General features: G+C 38.0%; 1 protein-coding gene across 5 annotated transcripts in view; it reads right to left on the reverse strand.

Moving 5' to 3' along the window:
- The window catches only part of VCAN (versican), a 120212-nt gene that overhangs the window by 44070 nt on the left and 49201 nt on the right, over positions 1-26941 (reverse strand). For 3 of the 5 annotated variants that reach the window (XM_058727877.1, XM_058727867.1, XM_058727887.1), the window contains 2 exons: positions 4188-9416; positions 783-896 (listed from right to left, as the gene is read on the reverse strand). In XM_058727877.1, coding sequence (XP_058583860.1) covers positions 783-896; positions 4188-9416 — 5343 coding nt within the window. The remainder of the gene's footprint in view (positions 1-782; positions 897-4187; positions 9417-26941) is intronic. The other 2 variants (XM_058727896.1, XM_058727906.1) reach the window with 1 other exon arrangement.

The raw sequence follows: 26941 nt of genomic DNA on the forward strand, positions 1-26941 counted from the left end.
TTTAAAGAAAAGGAAACCAAAATAAGAATGACAGTGAAAGGAACTGATTTAGTAAAGAGACAATATACTTCTTGAAACCCAAAAAAGAGGAGGACAGAAACTTCACAACTTCTTGAGGTACAGGTGGGTTAGGCTAGCCTCTGGAGACCAGGGCCAATTCCACCCCAGAGGAGCGAGTTAGCTCAAAACACAAAAGCTAAACCCCCTATTTTTTTTAATGTTTATTTATTTTTGAGAAAGAGTGCAAGCAAGGGACGGGCAGAGAGAGAGGGGGACAGAGGATCCGAAGCAGGCTCCACACTGACAGCAGAAAACCCGATGCAGGCTTGATCTCAAAAACCATGAGATCATGACCTGAGCCAAAGTTGGACGCTCAGCTGGTTGAGCCACCCAGCCACCCCCAAACTCCCTAATTTTTAAATACAGCTTTCTAAAGTTATTTTGTATTTAAGTTGATTATTGATATGTCAACTGAGGGAAATAGATTAAAGTATTTCCTTACTATTTATGCAACTTTCCATTTGTAAAGCCTACCTACAAAAACTATAAAAAGACACAAATCACCTCAGGTAGCTTCACTGAGTTTTGGGTATATTAAGAAAATTCCGTAAACACCTGTCCCCATTTCCCAGACTCTACTTGAATTACTCTATGATTTTCACATCATTTAACAAATAATTCATCCACAAACGGGTTTTTATGAAATCCTTTGAGCAATATAAATTCTGCCCCAATATATCTTCTGGAAAAGCATCACACTCTTTCAGGCAAGAACATCTTACCCAGTTCACACTGGTCACCACTGAATCCTGGCACACAGGTGCATACATAGGAAGTTTCAGTAGGATAACAGGTGCCTCCATTAAGGCACGGGTTCGTTTTGCAACGATCAGGTCCTACCATGTTCAGGAAAGTAAGAAAAGCAGTTAGGCTCGTATCCAAGTTTCAGTGTATTTCAGCATAAATTGACACTTATTGCTACCATAAATATAAGCTTTACCATAGCAATTTAGATACTACACACAAAAATTAGCATTAACTTTATTCTCTGGAGTGTTTCTTGGCATTATAACTAATTGTTACGAATTGCATCTATTCATTTCTGGGATTCAGTCATCATTATTTTTAAACAATATTTTGTACAGTATCTGGCAACTAACATATTCTACTGCAGATTTAGTCGGCATGATAATGGCAATTGATTTTAGTCAAAAATGATTACACATATGTGCACAGTGAATGGAAAATGTATTCTTTTAAACGAGGTTAGTTCATGTGAAATGGCTGGATACACAGAACATGCATTCTTTTTAGCAGTTTGGCTGGTTATCATCATTTGAATTATTATTGCCTTTTACCACTTAATGCTCAGAAACTGTTTTTCTTCGAAAGTGTGCACTGAAGTCTCTTCTGCTACATTAATATGCTTTTTCCAAAAACACGTTCCAAATGTACTCCTTTAAACTATACTTGAAGAAAAGCAACACATAAATTAAACTCTACTGTACAAAAACAAACCCAAAGACAAACACCTCACCTAAAATGAAACCCCCAATTTTTTTGAAACCCCAAAGTCTTATTACAGTTTTCTTATTAAAACACAAATAACATTGACACTCCTAGAAGATAAATGTAAAGGTGACAGACACAAATTTCTGAGAAGAAAAACCTTTAAAATATGCTTTCTAAATGCAAATACTTTTACATACTTTGAACACGTATATTCTTCTGTAATATCGATTGGATAATTGCATTTACATGAATCACTTATGTTTATTACTTGAATACTTTTTCAGGATCCCCTATGTTTCAAAATGTACAAAAATACAGATAAGAGTTGAAAGTTCTACAAAATAATTGAAATAGGATATATTTGGAAGAAAACCTGTATTTTCAAGAATCTTGAGTCCCGAAACCCTGAAATAATTACACATGAAAAAAGATGTCTAGTCATGAAACATAAACGTAGGAGTATTTGAATAAGCGAGCACTGCTGTGGAAGACAACTGAGCCTTTCCATATGAGAACGTCAAACTCAAACTTTCTGAGTGTTAAGTAAATACCAGACTATGAAAAAGACTTGACAGATAATACACTCGCCGCTGGGGGTTCAACATTATAATCAGATGCTTACACCTACTTCTCCAAAAATGACCCCTATTATTCTAAGACTCTTTCTCCTATAGTTCTAAAAATATGTAAAATCTCCCTAGCCATTTTAGCCTTCTGCCTCGGAAAGTACACTGCTTGTAGGTCAAGGATGCTGTCAACAACACATCTACGTGCTGCTCTCAGTGCAAAACCAGAGTGACACTTATGCGACAGCGCTTGCTAAAACTGTGCCGTGCCACACGACTATGAAGTTCTGTTACTATGTCCACCACAGGCTCCAGACACCATGCTGAGAGTGTGGGACAAGGACTTGGCAAGAAAGTGGGGGGCTTTCTGTGAACTGAAAGTAGTTGGGATTAGGAGAAAAGTTTTGTTTTGGCAAATTTTATTCTTCCCTAAACAGTTTGTATTACTCTTCGAAAGTTGAACCTGCAACCGATGGACCAGGCAATCCATTATGCGCTGCTGTTTACCAAATTTGCCTGAAGTGACAACTGGCTTTGCAGTGAAGACGCAGGCTCTAATTCTAGGTAAACAGTGTGGGCTGCATCACTGGCACACATTTCTCACTCATTTGTCAAACCGAATTCTCTCTCTGTGATTTACCAATGATTTCTGTATTATATTTTCACCAACCTGAAGTATTTGCAGCGAAATTGCAAAAGAATAAATATTGGCCAGATTACTAGGTTATCATTTACAGACTAAATATAGAGTGACAGTGAAAAATTCCATCAACCACCTTGGATTAGTTTTCTTCAGAAAATACTTTGAGTCATTTATAAAAGTTGCACTTTACAATTATTTTACTCTATCCGAAGCACAACAAGCTGAAGCATTAATGTAGGTACAAAAAGATAACATTGAAACGATCAGGAGAATAATTCTAAGTACAGCCATGCCGGAAAACATATTCATTAAAATAAAACATATTTTCAACAACACAGCCCTTGAGATACTGATTTTTTTTTCCCTTTTTCTAGGTAGTGGCTAGGTGGTAATGGACATCTGTGGATTCCACTGACATAGTTATTTAAATAACATTACTGGAAAATACCATTAGAGCAGACTTTTCAATATTATCAAGCTAGATTAAAAGGAAAATAAATTCTACAAAGTAAATATCCCAAGGTTTCTGGTTTACAAATAATTAAATACTGATTATTCATTGTTATACTATATTAATAGGAAACCAGCAAAGAGCAATGAGAAGACCATGGACTTTGGGGTGGTGTTGACCTGGGTTCAAATCCCACCTATGCCATGGCATGTGTGGCTATGCAACCCTGAGCAAATTACAGAACTTCTCTGAACATCCACCTCCCATGCATTTAAATAGGGATGATAATAATAAAGGGATGATGATAATAATAATACAGCATTTTTGTGAAGACCAAATGAGAGAGTTTATTGAACCAGTATCAAATTCATGCTTTCTATCCATTCAGTAAAAAAATAGAAATCTTCTTTTGACAGGCAGGGCGTAAATATATACCCACTCTGGAGAGGTACTGTGTTAGAAGCATTATGCAGACTATCTGGAGCAAGGAAATTACATGAAAGTATGGTCTGATAACTGATATTGCACAAACTACGTGAATGTTTATTAGGAGTTATTTACTACTCTCAAATTTTAAAGGGCTGACAGATTTTGATATCGCCATAATAGCACCCATCAATGAGAGATTTTTAAAAAATGAGATTTTTTTTCCTGTTTTTAAACTAAGATGTATAACTACAGGGCATGTGACAAGGCAATATTTTAGTTATGAGTAAAACCAAATTAAATTTTTACACCATTAACAATTTCACATTTCCTAGGTCGCAATTATATGTTGTTTCTAAAACCCAGAAAAATACAAAGAATATCTATAAAGCCCAGAAATAATATATACTTACTTTCTTTGCATCTAATTATGGACTCAATACTGTGGCCTGTCCTGGTGTTATGTGAATAATATAAAAATCTTCACTGATTTAATATCACAATAAAAATTATATACATATATATACATGTTAGGACCAAGGGACTGTTTCCGAGTTTGGAAACAGATTCATCAATGTTGCAACCTTACCTGGTAAATAGACTGCTGTGCCTTCCACTGACTCTTCATTAATGCCAATCAGGAAACTGGTTTCATTAGAAGTTTCCAGAAGGGAAAATGATGGTGTTGCAAGCTCAGTATTTAACTCTGCAATGCTTACTGTTGCCTGATTATTGGAATCAAGAATTCTTGCTGATACTTGCTGTTCTGATGTTGCTACTGTATGATCCTCCTCTCTGATCAAAGCTGCTTGTGTTTCAGGGTTTATTTCCAGAGACGAAGAAATGGTGGGCCTCTCAGAAACCTGTGGGCTGGGCTGAGGCACGACGTCTGCCTCAACTTCATACATTGCAGAAGCAGAAGTAGAATGTGGCCACAGTGTAGCACCTTCTAACTTAATTTCACCTGCAGTTGTGGCCACAGTCCCAGCCTCGGGTGTTCTAATACTGGGAAACACCTTGACCATTTCTCCAGAAAGCAGAGTGTTGGTTTTGTTTTGGGAATCTTGGAGAATCTCAGTTCCTTCTTCAGCAATCAGTTCTGTGGGAGAAGCTTCCATTTGTCCTAATAATTTATGATTAGTTTCATCTTCTGACGGTTCTAATCCAGTGTCAGAAGATAAGGATGGAGGCTCGGTTATGTGAACGAACTCTTCCCTCGATGATGTGAAAGGCACTTCAGTATCTGCAAGTTTTCCTGGAGACATTGGAGATGTGCCGACATCTGTGCCTGGCAGAGCACTTGCCTGGGGGCCCTCTGCATGTTCAGAGGCTCCACTGCCTAAGTAGATAGTAAGTGGAGATGATGGTGTCTGAGAGGACAACTTTGCAAAAGCAGTAAGTGCTGAGGTATCAGTGTAATCTGAGGGACCGGATCCTTCCATCACATTAGATGCCTCTGTTAAACTCTGAGCCATGAGGTGGATAGTACCGATACTTACATAGGGTGTAGGATCTATCAGTGCCTCCTCGGTTCCCGATGAGAATTCTGGCTGAAAAGAAGGACCTACGTATTTCTTTTCTTCATACTCCTCTTGTGTCTCCATATGGCTCGATGTGGATATTACCTCACTTTGGTCTGCAATAGCTTGACCATCAGACAAAGTACTTGACTCAAAGATATCATCCACGGCTTTTGCTTCAATTTTTGGTTCTTCAGTCTCTGGATTAACTGTGGCAGATGTACTAGGAATGGTCAGAGATGTCGCTGTGGGAAGCAAAATATCTAATTCTGTTTCAGGGATCCGGGTTGTGAAGAGAAAGCCCATGTGATCTAGGTGGCTTCTGTCTTCAGAAGTCATTGATTCATTATGTGTTGTCTGAGTGTAGTTAGCCAGAAGAATATCACCAGAGCCCTCAAAGTTTTCATCAGTTAAAGAAAGGTTAACAGCTGCCTCATACTTCTCTTGAACTTGAATGCTTTCTTCACTACTGCCATGTGGTCCTGATAATGCCTCTGGCTCTAGGTCTGTTTGCATTCCAAGGATGTCTTCATATACAGGTTTAGTGTGATCTATATCTATGATAGTATTTTTATCTGATGTCAGCTCAGGGAGAATTTCAAGGATGGTACTCTCTGTAATTGTCAGTATTAAATCCTTGTCCTCTTTGTCCAGATCTATAATAATGTTTTCAGTGGCTTTTCTTCTGTTAGGTTTTATGGTGGAATCCTCAAATCCTCTGAAATGGTCTTGGAAACTATCTGCAGCACCTTCTGTGGACCTCTCATATGACACTGTATTTGACACTGTGCTAGTTGGATCAGGGGAGCTTTCATTCGGCTCTAAATGAAGAGGCGGCAACATTGAAACTGTTGGGAATCCATTAACAGTAACAGCTTTAGCACTTGGAACTGCAGGATGTTTTTCCAGGGATCTATCAGAAACAAATGTGGTGCTTCCTTGCCTGGTTGCCTGAGTAGTTCCAGAAGTGTGGACTAAATCAACCATATCCAATTCCCCAGATCCCTCTCCAGAATGTTCATAAAGCAAGTCAGATGGTTTTGGTGCTGATGTAACAAATCCTTTGGCCATTTGAAGACTGTAAGTTCTAGCCAGAAAATCAGAGGGAGGGGTTGCCATGTCTTTTGTTTCTGCTGTTGAAGAATTCTCGTTAGAGACTTGTTCAGTCATCAGTTGAGGTCTAGTGGTCTGGATTTCTTCTGCCCAAGTGTGAGTCTGACTCTGAGGATGTTCAGTATCTATGGAGAAAGTGAGAGGTGCCATAGAGGGTCCTTCAGTTCTGGTGTCCCTTAAAATTTCTAGTAAGGTCGTGCTGGATGCTGTCTCACTATTTTCAGAGAGGTTTTCTGTCTTAGAAATGAGTGGTCTAACTTCATTTGCTACATTTTCTCTTCCCTTATAGCCTTCACTTGTATCACTTATGAGGCTGGTTTCTAAATTCTCCATTTGAGAAGCGTGAGGATATAATGTGGTAACAATTTGTTCCATTTCAGTAAAACTCACTGATACTGTAGTAGCCAAGACTTCTTCTCCTGATCCCAGCCCAGAGAATAAAAGATCAGTATCTGACTCTTTAATTATTGGTCTCATAACTTCGGGAAAAGGTTTTACATTTTCCTCCTTTTTGATTGGTGAATCTGTAACTACACTTTCAGTGGATACAGATTCAGTCACTGAGGTAGTAGCTAAGAAAAAATGGGATTTTTCAGTAACTTCAGGGACAGCAGTGAAGGGTGCCAAGCCCTTTGCTTCTGGATCCGGAGTAGACACATCAACTAAAGAAATGTCTTCCTCCTCCATTTCCTCATCAGGATGGTACATTTTCTTTGTCGTTAGCGTAGGGGAATCTGTGGTGTGGAGTCCCAGTTCAGTAAATGTTTGTGAATAGAAAACTGTTTGTTCTGGTGCAACAGAACTTTGAGGGAATTCAAAAGATTTTTGCTCCTGCATCTTTTCCTCTGACACTGTCTCACTTTCAATTCCTTGTCTCACAGGGTTGACTTCTTGTGTGGACCATAATTTGGCTGGCGCCATAGTCTGGGGAAAGTTCGCTGAAACTGTGACAGCGACTTTCACTCCCCCCTTTTCTGTCGCAGCTTCAGTACCTTCAGTTTCTGATGTTGGTAAAATGGTGGATCTTGTATCAGTTTCATTAATAGCACCTTCTACTCCCAATCGTTGGTCAGTAAATAGGGGATCTGTACTAGAAACATTTCCCACAGCACTGGGAAACACTTGGTCCACGGAGCTGCTTACTGAGACCAACTGCTCACCTGAGCCCTCAGCTGAGGCTGTGAACTCTTCCCAAGGGAAGCCAGCAGTGCTGACCAAAGTGCCACTGGGTCCTTCTGAGTCGGCTCTGTGGTTGCTGTGATCTGAAGTAGGTATTACAGGTGATAGTGAAATCTGGGTATCCTTCAATGCTGCGTCCCCAGAGCCTTCCATCATTACTCGTTCTTCTTTTGCTATGGGATAAGTTACCGTTGAGTATTCTCTCAAGTCACCACTGAAATCTTCTTCTAAAGGAAAATCTGTAGAAAAGCCCTTTATCTCTGCCCCATGGTGTTGTTCTCCTGAGACTTCTAAAACCAAGTTTTCTTTGGATGTTTGGCTTATAATTTCAGAAACCTCCCTGTCCATTACAGTAGTCAAAGCTAATTCTGTTGGCTCAGAAGGGAGTATAGTTTCCACATGGGGAGACAAAGTGCCAGCTGCTTCCTTTTTGGTTTGAATTTCAGACTCTAAATTTAATGAAAATGAAGAAACAGTGGTAGTTTCTGGGTCAGCAGCAGCTTCTCCAGAGCCCAGCTCCATGGAGAGAGAGGTGGGGCTACCTGGGACAGTGGACGGCCCTTCTTGAACCTCATGGTGACCGCTACTGCTGGGCTTAGCAGTCTGTGCCCCCAGACTGTCTAAAACATTTGTTTCTGTAAAGACAAGAGTAGACCTTGCCATTTCTTTTTCAGATTGTGTGGGTTTTGTCGAGGACATGAAACTGCTCCTGTCAGTAGATGCTGAACCACTAGATGTAGCTTCATTTGAGCTTTCTAATTCAGAGGGTAAAATCAATTGATCTGATCTCTGTGTAGATGAATGTACCTGAACTGTAGCAGATCCAACTGTAGATCCCACCTCCTCATCTTTTGTCTTCTTTCCTTCAAGAGGTGTACTGAAAACCCACTCAGAAGTGTCTGTTTCCCCTGTAAATTTGGTTGGCACTACTTCTGCAGAAAGTTGTTGAGAGATCGAATAAGAGGTGGTTGCAGGAACATCAAAAAGACTTTCTGTGATCATGATCTTGACAGTGTCTAAAGTAATGGATGTATCTGTAGTATTGCTCTGTGAGAAATCAGTTGTTATGGTGAACATTTTATCTTTATCTTCTTCTGCTTCCCCAGAGCCTTCTGGAATGGGAATTGAAGGACTGACTGAGAGCTCTGCATTTTCCCTAGGGGTTATTTTGGCCCAGCTTTCTACAGTGGACAAGCGGTCATCAGGGAGGGCATTTCCTGTGAAGGTAACTGAGACTTCCTCTGAAACATCTGCTGACACAGAACTTGGAACTGTACTTGGAGTGTATGTGACAGAAGTGCTTTTTTCTGCCTCTTCACCAAATGTTACTTCAGTAGCCCTTGAAAATACTATTTTTTGAGATTCTTGGTCAATGGAAGCATCTCCTGAAGACTCTTCAGAAAACAGAGGTACAGGTTCTATGTGCTCATGGACCAGATTATCCAATTCAGGCCCTCTCTCTGTGACTGATTCTGGCCCCTCTGTGGTTTCTCCCTCATGCAATGGGACTGTGGGGAACACATCAGGCTCACCACTTGAGAAATGTTCTGGCGTTTCTGGGTAAGTCTCAGGCCTCCACGTAAGTTCAAGTGACTCTGTTGTCTCTTTTGATTCATTAGGTTGCACAGAGGTAGACTGTCCAGTTTCAGCCATCACAAACTGATGCGTTTCACTTTCACTGCTGTCTGAAAAATTTTGAGAAGGTGCAACGCTCTCAAACTGGCCACGCCGAGCTTCTGCTGTTTCTGGGTCCTTGGGGACAGTGGTGACGAGCTGTTTCCCATTTATGTACTGCACTGACGGGGTGGTCGTGACGTCAGTAGCATTTGTACATTCTTCATCCTCCTCTTCGTCTTCTTCACTGTGGTACAGATCTATTTCAATTATCTCAGGTAAAATTTCAGCAATTAGATCGTGCTCTGGGTCTGTTTCTTCACTACAAGGTTCATCTTCTTTAGATTCTGAATCTATTGGATGACCAATTACACTCAAATCACTCATTCGACCTGAAAAAAACAAAGAGTTTTCACAACACTTGAATAGAAGATTTGGCAGTGTATGACAGAAGAAATCGATAGCAAGGCTGGCTGATTAAGCTCACACACACAAAGAAAGGATTCGAATCTTTTTACATAACAGGCAATCGTCCTTCTACACAGGGTTCTCAGTTTCCAAATTTGTGGATTCACATTAACAACAAGAAAAATATATCCAATTTAAGGTGGTAGGAACAGGTTATGAAAACTCTTCAACACATTTAACAAAGCAATGTGCTTAAACTGAAACAAGGAATCACATATATACATTGTCATCATGAAATGTGGGAATTCACATGTGTGTGAACTGAAAAAAAAAAAAGAAAAAGAAAAATTAAGACCATTTCACCAGATCACAGAAAAAGTATGTGATTATTGTTTTCTGAAAGGGGATGCTTAGACACCTTCTATTCAATAAGGAAATGAGAAGAGAGTCCTTCTCTTGCCAAAATCTGTCCTAGAGAAGACTGTTTTTAGAAAAGTAAATAAGAGGTTTCTTTATAGTGCTTTCACAGTGCAACAACAACCTCCCCCCCACCCCACCCCCACCCCCGGTGTAACAGTGAGACAAGATTTAGCTGCACAGGCTGCAGCCACATCCCAGATACAAGGGCAAGAAGCCCCGGATGGGGGGCCTTGCGCAGGATACCCCACTGAAAACACCAGGAAGGAAGAGCCCTCCACACTTTATACCTCTGTCCTTCGTGAGAGGTGATTTGGATTGGGTCTGTTATGGCTCTTCTTACTAACATTTTCTCCAAAGGAAGTTCAGGGGTCGCATCTGAACATTTGGACGAGCAAACTTCACATAAGACATATATCCTCAGAACATTTCCCTTGATTGTAAATTGCTAAAAGGTACCAACCATTAAGCTCAATGGACTTTACTGCTTCCAGAAATACACCAGAAAAACTCTTTGCCCAGGCACGAGGAAAGAGTAAATCCTGGGCCCTCACCTTCATCAGAGTGGAATTCAGTTGTCCTAGGAGAGGATCCTGCCCCTACAGCTGCCCTGGCCCCTGTGTCACAGCAGGGTGAAAAGGTGCCTGTGGGTGCAATGACCCATGAAGAAGACAAAGAGAAACATGCAGGATTTCAGAGTATCTCGCTCTCCCACTCCAGGACACTGTTGTAGAATTAGTTTTCAGACTAGCCCCAATCCATGCCACATATGCTCAGGTTAAGCCTGAAAGCTTGCAGAAGGAATAATTATGACGGAGCCACCTCTGTCCCCAATCAATAGGGGGAACGTTCCTGTAGCAAGAAGCCACTCCCTCCCATGTATGAAAGGACCAATATCTAGCATTTACTGATAAGTCAGAAAAGAAAAATCCTTATTGAGAAAGAACGAGTACTGCTTGTATTCTTTACGCACCAAAATAAATACAGAAGGATGTGAACTATCAATAAAAACTCTAAGACGCTCCTTCTATATTTTTAACTAAGCTTTGATAGAAAACCAAAGAAAACAAGACTTTTATGTAACTAGAAGACATATACAATTTTTACATTACCCCTTTCAACCTTATAAAAGCAAGAAAGAAAACCCTTCACTATACCCCGTCACATCTTCACCGTGTTATCTCTATAAAATATTACTTGCATAGGGCTCGGTTGTTCCTACCCTAATCCTATATCCTATACCCAAATCTCCAACTCATTCCATTCCATTTACTCAGCCTTTCACCTGTGGAAACAAAGGCTTACGGGTATTCAAATGAATAAAATATTTCTACCATAAGAGAAGTGAGATCAATGCATAACTCTGGTATATTAAAAAAATATGAAACAAATACATATGATTTCTGCCACAGATGTTGCAACAACTCTTAACTGCCAAGCAAGAAAATAACTAAATGTCTTACCTTTTTTCAAACAATATAACTAAAAAACATAAGTTTGTTCAATATTAGATTATTGAAGTTGTTGCTGTGATCTTATAGTGTCTCATTTTATATATGTTTTAAAAGAGAACTCAGTAAGATCTTCAGATAATAACACCTTTTAATATGGCTTCCAGTGAAGCCCACATTTTGCTCTTAGAAAAATTTTGAGATAATATATATGCATATGTACATATATGTATATGATAATACATTTTAAATGCTTTTTGTACAAATAAATCTTTTGAAACATCACATCAGTGGTTTTGCTTAATCACCATACTAAGTAGTCTCTCAGTGCCAATACTATTTTAATATAGTTGAGGTAAGCCAGACTCAGTTAAACTATGCTGTACATTAAAATATATATATATATACATGTTTATTTACTTTTGAGAGAAAGAGAGAAAGACAGAGGAGTGAGCAGGGGAAGAGCAGAGAGAGGGAGACACAGAATCCGAAGCAGGGTGCAGGCTCTGAGCTGTCAGCACAGAGCCCGATGTGGGGCTCAAAACCACAGACTGTGAGATCATGACCTGAGCTGAAGTTGGATGCTTAACCGACTGAGCCACCCAGGTGCCCTTCTGTACATTTTTATAGGATTTAACCAAGGCTTCAAAACTGTGCCTATCTTAAATTGCTAATACTCTCATTTTACATTGAATCTTTTGCACTAGGTTTCATTAGGCGTAAATAAAACTAGAATTCACATTAAGAAGCAGCACACACACGGATGCTAAATTCACACAATATCTTTCATTTAAATACAGAAAGAATTTTATTTTTTTGTTAAGAAAATTTTTTAAGTTTATTTATTTATTTTGAGAGAGAGCACGATATTGAGCTGGGGACAGATAGAGGAGGAGAGAAAGAATCCCAAGCAACCTCCATATGTAAGCATGGAGCCTGATGTGAGGCTCAAACTCACAAACCATGAAATCATGACCTAAGCCAAAAGTCAGAGTCAGACCCTTAACTGGCTGAGCCACCCAGGTGCCCCAACACAGAAAGAGTTTTAAATAAGAAACAGGTCTGTATCAAGCATATGAAGAATCCCCACCACATTTTGTACCTTTTACAAATAACGGAGATAAAACTAACCGTTCAGCCAAAGTTCTCCTAGCAAACACAAGATAAATAAGGAAATAACTGCTTGATACTGTTTATTTATAAACTCCTAGACCAGAATTAGAGTAAACAGCACTCATTGTCATTATAGATTTATATAGGTATCTGAATAAATTCCTTACTTAAAGAATAGTAATGAAAAACTGATATAAACATATCTCATGATCTTCAGAATGAACCTAAACGGAGGTTCCCTCAATGTATGATGTTGGTAGCTCTAAAAATAAGTGGGGTGGAGAAAAACGGAGAGAGAGAAGACACTAAGGTAAGTCAGTGTGTCAACTGTCAATGTGTCGAAGGAACTGACACGTCTTGGTGTTCACTTAAATGTTTTACAAAGGAGTGAATAATTTAAAATAAAACGTCTTTTTTTTCTAGGAAAGAAAACAAAGAACTGTAATTGTGAATCAAAAATTTATATAATAATTTCATTGACTATCAACTCTTATTAAATCTACTTAATTCAATTAATAAAAGACCCTGGCATTCACTTTATATTCTCCAGTTTTAGTTCCAATGAACAATGCATAACATTCTTTTAGTCTATTTTCCACTTGGATAAGGAACTTTAACATTTTTTATTTCACATGAATCTATGGGGACTTCCCTTAGCATTTTAGATGATCATATCAGAATATTTTACCAAAAGATTCAACTGTTAGATGCAGTATATTCCATTTTCTAGCCTAAATAAATATCACAGAATTTCAATCACAGCAATACAAACATAGCAGAGATGGCCTTTGTATGTTCTTCACAAACACAGTCGGTTTCATATTGGCTTTTGCACACAAAATTAAATTCACTACCACAACTATGCATGCCACCCAACCATATTATCTTCCCAGAAGCCAACTGACTGCACAACATTTACTACCTATTATGTATCAGACTCTATTACAAACCCTTGCTTACCAACTCTGTAGAGACCTAAGAGCCTCAAGAATATTTTCCAAGTCGTATGACTGTCTGCCTACATGTCTCTCTCTTTGAAACAAATGCTCTCGCCAAGAGGTTAGTAAAATGGCCTTGCTAAACCCTTTTCTCCTTATTTTAAAAGGAAAGGTTTTGAGTGTACACATTGCAAATGTACCGATCACTACATTTAATCCAGGATTCCTTCTTCCACCTGCCTCCCAAGTATCTGGTCTGACTTGCTTTCAGAATAGTAGAAAACACAGAAACATCTTAAGCTATTTTGTCTTAAGGTTCTCATTGTACCATGAAGCTGGTAACCACCAAAGAACTGTGGGCATGTCATGGTCAGCAGGGACTGAGAAGATTTTAAAAAGTGCTCATTTGATATGTATTACAAAAGCGTTCTATTCAATGGGAATTCTTACATAAAACAGATACAAATAAGACTTGAAATTATTGTTTCCTTTCTCCGAAAGAAATTTTCTCACAATTACAGAGACTAATATTCCCTTTGTTTGAATAAGTTGTGTTAGCTTCCAAATGGTTTCATCACATTTCTTAATATTGTTTTAAGAGTGAGGGAAATGTTCATTTTTTTTCTGCAACAGATTCCCTACAGATCAATCTACATTCTATTCTCTCCTTGTGGCTGGTTTGTTCCCACATACTTTTAAAATCTCATGGAGTGGGGGGTGTGGGGCTATGAAATCTACCCAGTATGGATGGGAGGGTTCTTTCCCACAAACCCATTCCTCTGCCATTGCTACCTTACATCTCACCCATATTCCTATTTTCTCCTTTTTGTTATTCAGTCTTTGAAATTACTTCTTCATCCCTCTTTCTTACTACTACCCCACCCACCACACATGTTATTAGAGAATTGCAAGTACTATAATTATTGTAAACCATAGAAGTTTCTTTGCCGGGTGAGATGGGGGTGGGTGGGGTGGACACCTGTGCGATTGTAAAAGCAGGTATCTCATTCCAAAGTCATGATCTGCTCTATTTTGTATTAACAGTGCAACCTGATGGAGTCATTAATGCTCCCAGTTCTTAGATGAACATGTCCTTAAAAAAGACTCTCTATGTTAGAATTTTATCCTAAGGATAATATAACTTTTATTTGGATTTCAAGGGTAGAACCACAGAAGTTTGCACACTGTGTGTATAATCTGTTCTATGTTTATACAAATGTATTTTAACACCTTGACTTGCATATACTAGTATCACAGTTAATAGATTTTTTGTAAAGGCACACAAAGCTTTATTGTGAGCCGACCTCACCATGTATTCACCATGTATTTTTAAGTACCTCATGGCGGAGTTCTGTGGACATAGCACAAATGTTCCAGTTATGCTGTTAGCAGACACAAAACATAGTTGCTAAGATGCCCAGGCAGCTGGCTGAAGTTCACGTTCTCTTTAGGGAATTTTACAATTTAAGCTTAAGAGCTTTAATTAAATATAAGTATATACCAGTTTACTCAGCAGAGGTATATTAGGATCACATTTCTTTAGCAAAATGGATTTCACTTTAATGTGCAACAAAAAATATTTTGTTTCCTTATTTTAAAAATGTAATAGACAACCACAATGGAGTGCTTGAGCAATCCTCAGAGAATTTAAATAGAGAAAGCTTGAAGTTCTTTAAAATGTTCACGTTTTCTCACACATACCTATAGGTCCATCGACCATACAGAAACAAGTGCCCCACTTTCATTCACGTTTGATATGTTCTTAATTAAAATAAAATGCTAATTGGCACGTCGTGAATCAAAGAAAATCACCTAATATAAATTTTAATCAGATTGTTTCAGATATCCTAAATTCCTCAATATTTTCAGAATCTGAGACATTAAACTAAAAATGGTGCCAACTCAGGGTATTTGAAAGAAAATTGACATTAGTAATCAAGATATAAATACCCTCCCCAAATCTCATCAGATGTTTCTGCACCCTTAATGAGTTACCTTAATAACTGAAAATCAGGTGATATTTATATCAACACTCAATCCTCCCAGAGATGAGAGAGATTAATCTAAAGGTTGGGAGATCAGCATTAGATTCTGTGACCCACATCTCCCTATTAACTCTGCCAGTGGAGGTTCATTTGGTGCACCTCCCAAGCATGTTATTTTATACTGACAGTCTCCTTTTGCTGAGCAAGGAGCTCAATATTTCTCAATTCATGAATTTTACACCCAGAAAGGGTAATGTATATGTATAAACAATGTAAGCGTTTCTGATGGCCTCGCTTTTAAGAGACAGACATGTTATGGGGATGATAAATGGGAATCATCTCTTTTCCCAGCTTGAGATAATCCTCTAATAATGCTGTTCCCTCAAGCGGAAAGAACGTATTTAGATACAGTCATCTAGTCTAAGTGCGCGTAAGGAGATATAACCAAGTGTGGTCTCTTCTTACTTATAGAAAAGGCCCAGGAGAGTTGATAACTTCAAATTTTTAAAGAGCAGAGCTTGCCTGGAGAGCATAATCCATAAGTTTGGGACTTTCAAGCGCTTCTGAACAATAAGAGAAAAAGCTGTATGACAGAGAAGTAAGCCAGGTTATTAAGATTTCAAAATGTTTGCTTAAAAATAGAACAGATAAACAAAAACCAACCATAGACAGCACATTTATTATCTTTTCTACTCTGGTACTCCCACACTGTCAAAGCCTTTGATAGATAGGTAGGTACCAAATACCCAAACACCAGAAAAATGCTTTGGTCAGCATTAACGATTTAAAATTTAAGTAACAACTTTGATTAAAGTAAAACAAAGGCCTTTCATAGATATAGATTTATACTTCTTTTCTACACCCTTAAATTAAAGCTACTGAGACAAACTTTAACAGACACCATTTTATTTTTAATTATGTTACTCTTTTCTTCAAAGGTCAATAGCAGTTTCCGCTCACCTCTTCCACCTGACCTCTTCAACAGGGTGTTTGAACGGCCCAATTGACTGTCCCCATATTTACCCTCCCCTTCAGTTTTGTTAGAATTCTCTGCTTCTCTGCCTCTCTGCCTTGGAGACCAGCAACTCCATGTCCCTCTCTCGTTATCCTCCTCATTCCCGGCTCAGACTTCTATTCAAGCGGAGTCCTCTCACCCCCAACTTGGAATGCTTTGTAAATCCTCCTTTGAACTTCACCCATGCATTTATGAATGATCCAGCTAAAGCCCTCAGTTCTCCAGTGTCTTCTCTAAAACTCCTCACCCCGAACTGGTTGTATCTTTGATTTGTATGCCTTGGGACTTAGGTCATACTATTTCTTATGTCTAAATTCCTCAGCTGTTTTTATGTTTTTGTCTCCGCTCCCTTACTAAATTCTATATTCCACAGTTGAAGTGTTGGGATACTTATACTTTAAACATGAATGGTGTTCACACTCTTGCAACTCAGCCCCTCTTTGAGAATTTAGTTAGAAGAACATCTGCTAAGCTTTTTATCATCAAGAGTGAAAAAGTTTACATTCTAGTAGAATTTGATACTTCCTTTGAAAGATGTGAGTTTGGGGCTAAAGAGATATTGTCCTCTGATTATAGTAGCAGCTCAAATTTTGAGATACAACTAAAGAAACATACAGATAATGCAAACACTAAAGACTACACTGGATATAAAAATCTAGATAATCTGAAAATGCAGACAGAGCTTCCATTTTTTTTCATCATTCACCTTTTCAAACCCAGCATTCCATATAAGGCTTCTATCAGGGTGGTAATCACTGTTTTTCTCAATGTAAATGTATAATGAACAAACTCACTTTGGTAGGATAAGTCAAAAGAATCCTTAAGCCATGTTGATATAGACAAGGTAACATGGATACAGAAAAGTGAGGTATAAAATCTGGGTAATTCAAGATATACTTTCCACCCCTCACCATTACTTGTGATTTAATTACAATGTTTCATGAAACTTTAAAAAATATGTTTTAATGATATTTAATTCTACTTTCCTTTTTTTAAATTTTTATTAAAGTGTTTTCAACATTTATTTATTATTGAGAGACAGAGCATGAGCATGGGAGGGGCAGAGAGAGAGAGGGGAAGACACAGAATGTGAAGCAAGCTCCAGGCTCTGGGCTATCAGCACAGAGCCCGACGCGGGGCTTGAACTCACAAACTGCGAGATCATGACCTGAGCTAACGTCGGATACTTAACCGACTGAGCCACCCAGGTGCCCCTAATTTCTACTTTCTTCCTCACTTACAGATGCCAAGGTCCATTTAACACTTGTGACAAAATATGATCAAAGACCACCAAAAATATGATCAAAGACCACCATTTCATTCAGGGGAGATTGTATTAGACATATTCTTTATCTCCTCAAAATGGGGAAAGTACAGAGGCTTAAAGCATCCCCTTCCCCAGGAATGTCTATTTTAGCCAGCTGTGTGCAACTCAGAAAGCCTTCACTTTACCAGTAACGTTCAACTCTCACTGTGCATCAAAATCACATGAGATGCATTTAAAAATACAGATATCTAGTAACGAGAAATAAATAAATGAAGCAAACTTAAGAAAAAAAAACAAACAAAAAATACAAATGCCTGAGCCCCTTGACTACAAAACCAGATTTAAGTTGTTTGATGAGGGATGAGGTAGTAGGTATTTTTATTTACAGGCTCCCTGGTTATTCTAACATACAGCCAGTGTTGAGAAGCAGTGTGGGAAATATTTATGCACTGGACCATTTCCTGGTGTTTCTCAAAATCCCCTGCTCAGAATGGTGTCATGGTTGGTTAGCTGGCTAGTGCCTGGTTGGTGTAGCTCCGGGCCCTCCTGGGTAAGCAGGGTGGTGGCTCACTGAGGCAATGAGTGCCCAGAGTTTACTGTGAGGCCAAACCTAAAGATGCTTCTTATATTAACTTATTTCATATTACTTCTATTTTTTTTTACTACAGCAAGCAAATAGCCTTTATTATACATTTTTGCTTCCTAATTATTTCAAGTTGCCTTCTCTATTAAGCTATAGATTGTGTTATCTTCTTTTCTCCAGCCACATAATAGCTTGATTGAATGGCTTTATTTCAACATCTCCAATTATTTCCTGGAATTGAGTGTGAAGAGATGAGAAGAGAATGTTTCATCTGCAGATAGTAAATGGCTTCCCTACAGAGCAGAGCAAGGTAAGACTGCACCATAGTGAAACATGATGGCTATACTATATTCCGTTATACTCTACAGAAATATACGATAATAATATATTTCCTTTTTCCTCCCGCAACTTAGAAAAAAACAAAATCTTCAGAAATTTACTATATGTAGAATTTGGCCAAAGCAACTAAATCACTCCATGAGAAACTAAGAAGACTATGGTACAAAGCCAACAGATGAAGCCAGTAGAAGCCAGTCAAGACAGCATGTACTAATGATACATCTAGGCAAGCAAGTCTAGGTATAATAGACATGATAGGTCAAATTTTCATAGACACAGATGCTGAGATATAAATAAACTTTTCCTCTCACTCCAGAGGTTCTTTCTTTCCTATTTAGACTTTCAATTATTTACGGAGAAATACTTTATACCTATCGCATTTATTCAAGCAATTATTTAGAAGGTTCGCCATAATTTATTTTCCTCCCAAGAATCAAATCATTCTTTTGAAGAACAATTACAGCCTTCTTGCCATAGATAGGTGTGTTACTCCTGATTCATACTCAAAAAGTCTAAACATTGGCATATCTAAGGAACACCACTTTTTAATACAATAAAGTACTCAGTTATCTACATGATATCCTGGGATGAAAGACCATTTCACATTTTCTGTCACCTCAGTTATGTTAAAAATTCAAAGTCCTTAAATACAAATGAAAAAAAAATATATATATATATATACAACAGTTTTTTACCAAACACATCCCCATCCTTGCTCCCCAGCCAGGGCCCCATTCTTGGAATCATTCTTCCAATGAAGCCACTGAATAACCAACCCTTCTTCTTGGACCTGACAAACTGACTTCACTGCCGTGTAATGTTATACACTTTGTAAACTGACAAAAAATAGGCAAGCCTTATTAAAAACATAACATTTTCAGCTTTACCTCATTAAAATGAAACCTCAGGGAGCATTTTTTCCCCTTTTCCTTTATCCCTCTTGCTCCTCTCACGATGCACGTCTCTCCCCTTGGCTACATCCCTCCCCTCAAAAACGTTCTGAACACTGTCTGGGCCCATGAATACATTTTTTATTCATTGCACAAATGAATGATCTAAGAGCTATTAAGAAAGAAGAATGTAATCCCTGTGTAGAGAACTGGGGGTTTCCTTGACAACAACAAAAAGACAGCAGGGAATGTCCATGCATTCCATGAATATGCAAGAAGAGACTAGGCCCAGTACCTGGACAATTTTATAAAGAATTTGTAAAAAGATCTTTTTCTTTGGGAAAAAAAAATGGATTGGTAGTTATCAAAAACATAAGCCCAAGTTTTTTCACACACGAAAAAGAGCAGAAAGCTAAAGATTCTACATATAGGTACTGTCGAATCAATACTATATTTAAATTTTAAATAAGGGTTGCAGCTGCTTCTGATTTGCACCCAAAATGGCATCACCCTAGACAAACACAATTCATAGAGGATTAAAATTTTAAAAAGCTCTTACAGTCACACAGATACTATAGTGTAATTACAATTGGCTCCCTGCGGTATAAATCCTGAATTTTAAGATAATTCCATTTTTTACCTATTTACAGTACAAAACCATCTAAGTGTTCCTACCTTTACAAGTCCAGAATAAAATAATTACTAAAGCAGAGATGGGATTAATTTGTACTAAGTAGTTCCCATGTGTCAGGCACTATGCTTGGTGCTTTGTTGTCATGAAATATTAACTCTATTATATCTCTACCACAGTGATGGGCAAACCCTTGAAGAGATCCCTTTATCCTTGAAGCAACCTAGTGAGTTTGTAGTATTGTTGTATATTTTTTAACATTATAACAACTGAGGCTTCTGGAGATAAAGCAATTTTTAAGGCCAAACAGAGTGAAATAACAATGCTGACAAAGAACTCAGGACTGTTTCCAAGGCTCTTTACACTGTCAACTGTTTTTTCCGTCTATCCTATGAACGCAACAGACTATCTACCCATGTTCATTTAGAACGTCACAGAGTGTGCTCCAAAAATCCAGTTCTAGTGTAGTATCTTGTACATGGTAATTACCCGACTTGAGTAAAAGAAAAAAATATATATTGGTATATGTACAGGTGTGTATATATGTATGCATGTGTGTGTGTGTGTGTGTGTGTGTGTGTGTATAGGTAGGTGATCATTTTCCTTGTTTCATAATCTCTGTGGCTTGGAAAAAAGAGTATGGGTCAAAGTTTAGGTACTACTACTCCTTCTATACATAATAACCATTACATCTATTTTGCTGGCAAAAAGTTCTGACAAAGAAATTAAGAAATTTCTGGGTCCACACCATGGATAAATAAAAGAAGGACTGACTCCAGACTCTCCAATCTCTAGCACTTGTTTCTGTAATACTAGTGGTCAAAAATCACTTGAATTAGATGTTATAAACCTTTAACTCACCTTTTAGAGTATGTAGCCCACCCTTCGTAAAGTAGCTTTATGCCATTTAACTTTAAAGGTGTGTCACTTTGAACCATGACATGGTAATACATTTTGGAAAGTTAAACATATTTAATCTACAGAAGATGCTACATTTGTCAAAAAAGCATGAATCACTGAAGGATAAGAAAGTAGTATGAGAACAACGCCTCCTGAAGAAGTTGGCTGAATATCTCTGGTTTCCACACACTGTGCAGGTTTCTAGGTGAATACTAAGAAGGCATTCATCTTCCAAAGCAGGCTGTGACCCTCTGTCATACTGGTGCTATTTAGAAAAATGTCTGATTATATTTGTGGCTCCTTAGTCCCCACTGATGAGCCTCTGTTAGGCAGCAAAAGGTTAATAACTGGTTTCCAGTAATATGTTTTTGATCTTCCTCTCCAACAAGGACCCAGCTGAAGCCTTATCCTTCTCACAGAATATTCTCTGACCTCTATGCCTCCAGTGATTCCTTCATTCACTGACCCCAGCTGCCATTTATAGCTGGTACCACATCACCTTGTGTGTAACTATATGTTTCCGTACTGCAGTTATGTTTGATTGTGTTAATATTGGCTCCCCAGAAATGCTCTATGCCTTTAAAGTCCTTGGAAGCAGGGTTTATGGTTTATGTTTATTCTGTGCCTCTTGTAATATCTGTCAAAGGACTAGGCGTGTTGTAGCTTTCCCTTTACCAAGATAAACCTTGCTTGACTATGCTATGCTGGAAGACAGTGTGTGTCTTTCTCTCGAGTTCATTGCCAGTGACAGATAAGTGGTATTTGTCTTTAAATAAAGCCCCACCTCAGTAGTAGTTGTGATAACACTAAGTTGTAACGGCAAATGCTATTTTCAGAAAGAATAGGCATCAGATCATGTTAGGAAGATAATAAAGTTCTTCTTAGTTATCTATGGAACATGTCTTTTATTATTAAACTTTAACTTGTGAAGAAACAATTTCAGTTTTTTGAATTGTATCTTGAGGTGGGTGGGTTAATAAAACATTCATAGAGCATTTAAAGAACTTGACAGTCTACTATGTGTTTGTGTCTGCATGTCTACATGTGAGCAGTGTGTGCATGTATATGTTACACATAAAAAATATTTCACTTAGAAGGACTTTCTAAAAAGGTAACCGCTGGTCTGTAATGTAGTGTTAAACTCACTAATAAATTTAGTAACACTAAGGTCAATTCTTTTCTTCGTAGTATAGAAACAAAGGGAAGAGTCTCTTCCCTTTTCATTATTTGACTATTAGAAGAGGAACTTGATCCTTTTCTAGATTTCAGGCAGCCAAGGAGAGATGGGGAAAGCCATCCTAATTCCCTCCAGAAAAAAGAGAAAGTGCTTCTCTGGCAGGGAGCCATAGCTGGAGACCAGCAAAGGGAACCACTCATGTGTGCAAGCGCTGGCCCCATCCAATTTCAGGGATGTGTTCCGAAATTCTGAAGGGAAGAAGCAGCCCAGAACCAGCGCCACAAATTTCAGGATGCTGTTCTCTTGCCATGGCAGGTACTTGAATAGCATCCGCAGCCCCCAATATTAGCAGCAAACTAAACACAAACCATGAGCCTCCGTTCCCTATTTGCAGCACTTTCCCTAGTTGTCTCACAAATTATCTCCGAAGTTCAAACATGAAAATATATGTAGACCATGCCCCGAAAGTATCGAGCTCCAAGTGTGAGCCCGATGATGACTTAGCTCTGCACATACACGTGATGTTCTGCAATGTAACTATACATTACTTTGATTACGCACAGGCATTGGTAAGATTGAAACTAGACTTGCTTCATTTGCTTTATTCAGCAACACACAAAGTTATTTAAAGGTAAACATCAAGATGTATATTATGATACTGAGATAAAAGTATTGATAATCAGACCAATTTAAAAAATGTTCTCAAGTTAAATTAATTCATTCAGAAATGAATTATTATTGCTGCTTTCTTTTGAATTCGCTAGAAGTTATTATTCTTTTTCTAGCTGTGTTTTGAGGTACATGTTATTTTACTTAAAATTTTTTTTTTAATGTTTTATTTATTTTTGAGAGAGAGAGAAAGACAGAGTGCGAGTGGGGGAGGGGCAAAGAGAGAAGGAAACACAGAATCTGAAGCTGGCTCCAGGCTCTGAGCTGTCAGCACAGAGCCCAACGCAGGGATTGAACTCACGGACCGCGAGCTCATGACCTGAGCTGCACTCAGACACTTAACCGACTAAGCCACCCAGGTGCCCCATGAGGTACATGTTATTTTAGAAACTGCCACAAAATAAGATCTGATTCCTGATCTCCTCTCAAATATGAACGTGAACGGTGCAGTGTTGGGGTATAGTGGGGAACAGAGCTGCCTTTAAAATATTAACCAGAAGAGCCACTCTTTCATGTGCTCAAAATATAGTGTCCCTAATAAGATTTTGTTTGGAGAAAGGAATCTGATATAATAAAAAATCTTAAAGTAATTTTTCTACATTATAAATGTTATAAAAATGAAAAATACATGATTTTTAAAAATTATATGAAGCTGGGGCATCTGGGTGGCTCCGTCGGTTAAGCATATGACTTTGGCTCAAGTGGTGATCTCGTGGTTCGTGGGTTCGAGTTCCACGTCAGGCTCTGTGCTAACAGCTCACAGTCTGGAGCTGCCTAGAATTCAGTCTCCCTCCTCCTTTGCCTCTCCCTCCTCTCACTCTGTCTCTCTCTCTCTCTCAAAAAAAAAAATTATATGAAGCTATCATGTATAAACGTTGCCTTTCAAAAAATGATGACTGCGCACCCAATGATACAAATATTGCCATTCGCCCAGACATCTATCTCCTGTTCCCAGAGCCAACATCCCTTATCCTTCATCCTGTCCTCCGTGATATTAGCATTATGTACACTGCTCCAAAGTACAGATACAAATGCAGGAGGAATTGGTAATATGAGAGTTATTTCTGAATGATATAAGCAATAAGGTACCATAATTACCAATAAGGAAACCGAGCAAAATGAATTCTAATTTAGAGGCCAAAATTATCTTTCTCAAAATCTCACTAATTTTTAATACCATTACATTAATAATTTTATCAATACCTTAATACTTATGTCATTTTAGTTTAATATTGGCCTTACACCTGCCTTATACTTAGATGTAAATTATAAAACTATCAAAAAAGACCACCTGACAAAACAAATAGTATCAAGCTGGCCTGACAAATAGGATGTTGTATATACAAACACATTTTAAAAAAACAAACTAATAAGCCATCTATTTTAAGGTTATAACTATGAGCATTTGCATAATAACATTCAAATTTAATATCTGCACATTTACAAATTATCCTTTGGTTTAAAGATAACAGTATACCAGTTTTTCAAAACATTCACAGTTCTGTCACCCCAACGTGTGACACTTCAGATGATACAGGGGAGCATTCTTTAAAAAAAAGAAAAAAAAAAGCCCAGAATTGAAAAAACTTTCTACACCATTAAATCCTGTAGACTTCATACATGTTCACAAAGAAAAGCTTTCAATAATTTTTCAAAATGCAGGTGTGCAAATTACTCCTGAAGTAGACAGGAGTCATGTTTTCAGTATCCCCCGAACCACTGTTAAACACACCCCATAGCATTTTTCAGCTCATAAAACTTTTATGAGCTGAAAAGTTCCTTCAGATTTTTTTAACTGCTAACTACAGTTGCCCTCCAGCAACAGCACCTTAAGCTGCTATTAAGATCCATTTCAGCAAATATAACATAAACGTGTCTTGAGTAGCATGTTTTGTTTCATAGTAGTAAAAAAAAAATCGAGATTTACATGACTTGCTGAGCACAGCAAAAAATTATGAATGCCTTGGTTTAGTGTAGCACGGGTGGCATTTTTGCTTACTTGGGCATATAGTACATGTAGAGTGGGGTTCTATGTTTGTGAATAGATTTATACAAGTTCATACATGAACCAAGGATTTTCCAATCTGGGAAAATGTGCCGTGATACATAAAAAGTTGGTTTCCAGGCACATGTGTATTTTTCCTTATTAACGTACACCTGTCTTAGAACTCATTAATTTAACATCTGCTTTAAGGTTTTCCGTTGCCAAAGTTCAAGATGCTTAAAAAATTAACTTTCTTGTGTAAAAGAAGCAAAATTAGTAAAAGTCAGCAGTTGGAGCTGAGTAAACCTTGTTGTCTTATCAAGACAATAAACAATGCTTTTAGTCCAAAGGAGAATGGCCTCTTTCAAGTGTACAAAAATGATAGGTAGATGTAAGATAGAGAAAAAGGGAGACAGAGAGACGCGGGGAGGGAACGAGATAACTACCTGATGGAGAATCCCGACCATTCCCTTTGCAGACTTTTCTGACCTATTGTTATCAATGCTGAAGGAAAACTAGTATGAGAGAGAATCATGGCCCCATGTTTTCAAAGTGGAAGAAGGCAGAGGACACACCTTGGCATGTCTCCCAGACCAGCTGAATTAAGTTCACACCTCAAATATAAACATGCACCTTTGTATAAAACGGTTTCTGGGTTAGTTACTCAGAACCACCATTTTGAGTCACCATTTATAAACTTAGATTTCTTTTTTATGACTGCCAATTTTTCCAGGAAGATAAAGTTTCACACTTTCTATTTTTTAACTAGATCACCCTAAACTTATCACACAGTTTCCCATTTAGAAAAGTTTTTAAGTGCAGAATGGTTTTACTGTTTCCTATATTATTTGATTCAGCGTAGAATCTACGTTAACATGAGAGTAATCTAAATTGAGAAAAACTTCTGCATAGTCAGTCTTTCTAATCCTAGTTTCAAAAGGTGGAAAGGGAATGTAAGAAACAGGAAACATGAGATAGTTTCCAAGAAACTATCATTAGCAGAACAATAATGTCCAATCCTGGCCTCTTTCAACTGTACTAGACAGTGGACATTACCTTCAATACTCTGGGAATGTATTCCTTTCTACTTACTGCTCTGCAAGAGGCTTTACACTGAGAAAGTTCTAGATACTATGACTGTGAAGTTGCCACCTACAGCAATGGAAGCCAGCTGACCTGACGAATAGAGCGACCTGTTTGTTTCCAAAGGTACACTCCAATAGGTATCCTCTAATGAGGATAGCATCACTTTTAAGAAAATGACACCCTGAGGGGAATGTCTTACCAGCAAGAGAGAGAACCTGCTAAAAAAAAAATTCTTCTAGCCCAACCTCTCAGACCCCAGTAAAGGAAAAATCACTATTCTTTCAAATCACATATTTAAACTAGTATATAGCAATTTAACTAAAATCAGTGATCTTAACTTCTAAATTAAAAAGATACAAACCTGAATTGATCTATTAAACTGTATGCACTATGTGTTCTCAGCTCAGCTTACCAAATTCAAAAGATGGTGTGGTCTGACCTTTAGGAAGGAATAAGTTGCATTTGATAATGAAAATGGCAAGTATTATTCGATGTAAAGAAACTGTTTTTAGGAATTTTGCTGGAGAGATAAATAAAATATTTGAGCAGAATAGAAGGCATCATAAAAATTCCTAGAGATAAAACAATGATATCATAAAATAAGTAACATTACAGCCTGTTTTTTAAGGAGCAGAAGTAATGCTGACATATCCATATCTGAAATTATATGTGACACAATGAATTATAGCATTTCCTAGAACTGAGCTAGATTGTATTTGTTGTAAATATTCAGAGCCTTATTAAAATACCCAAGAGACAACAGCTTAACAGTTTGTTGAACTTTCATAAAATAACATTTAAACTACAGACCTGTTACCCACCCCACAAGCTGTACAACAAACCTACAAAATCCTGGGAGAGAAAACGCAAAGCAAACCTGTAGACATCTTTCTATCAGCCTTAGACATGTGCCAATACAGTTTTAGCTGTCCACAATGTAAGTGCTGAAGGTTAATAGTTAAAGACCGATGGAATGTTAACACAGTCTAGTACTACACTTGAGTAGTAATGCATGGAAAGACACTGAAATTAAAACATTTTGTTCTGCATGTTCTGAAGTGATG

This window comes from Neofelis nebulosa, chromosome 1 (genome assembly GCF_028018385.1).
Source record: "Neofelis nebulosa isolate mNeoNeb1 chromosome 1, mNeoNeb1.pri, whole genome shotgun sequence".
Taxonomy (NCBI): Eukaryota; Metazoa; Chordata; class Mammalia; order Carnivora; family Felidae; genus Neofelis; species Neofelis nebulosa.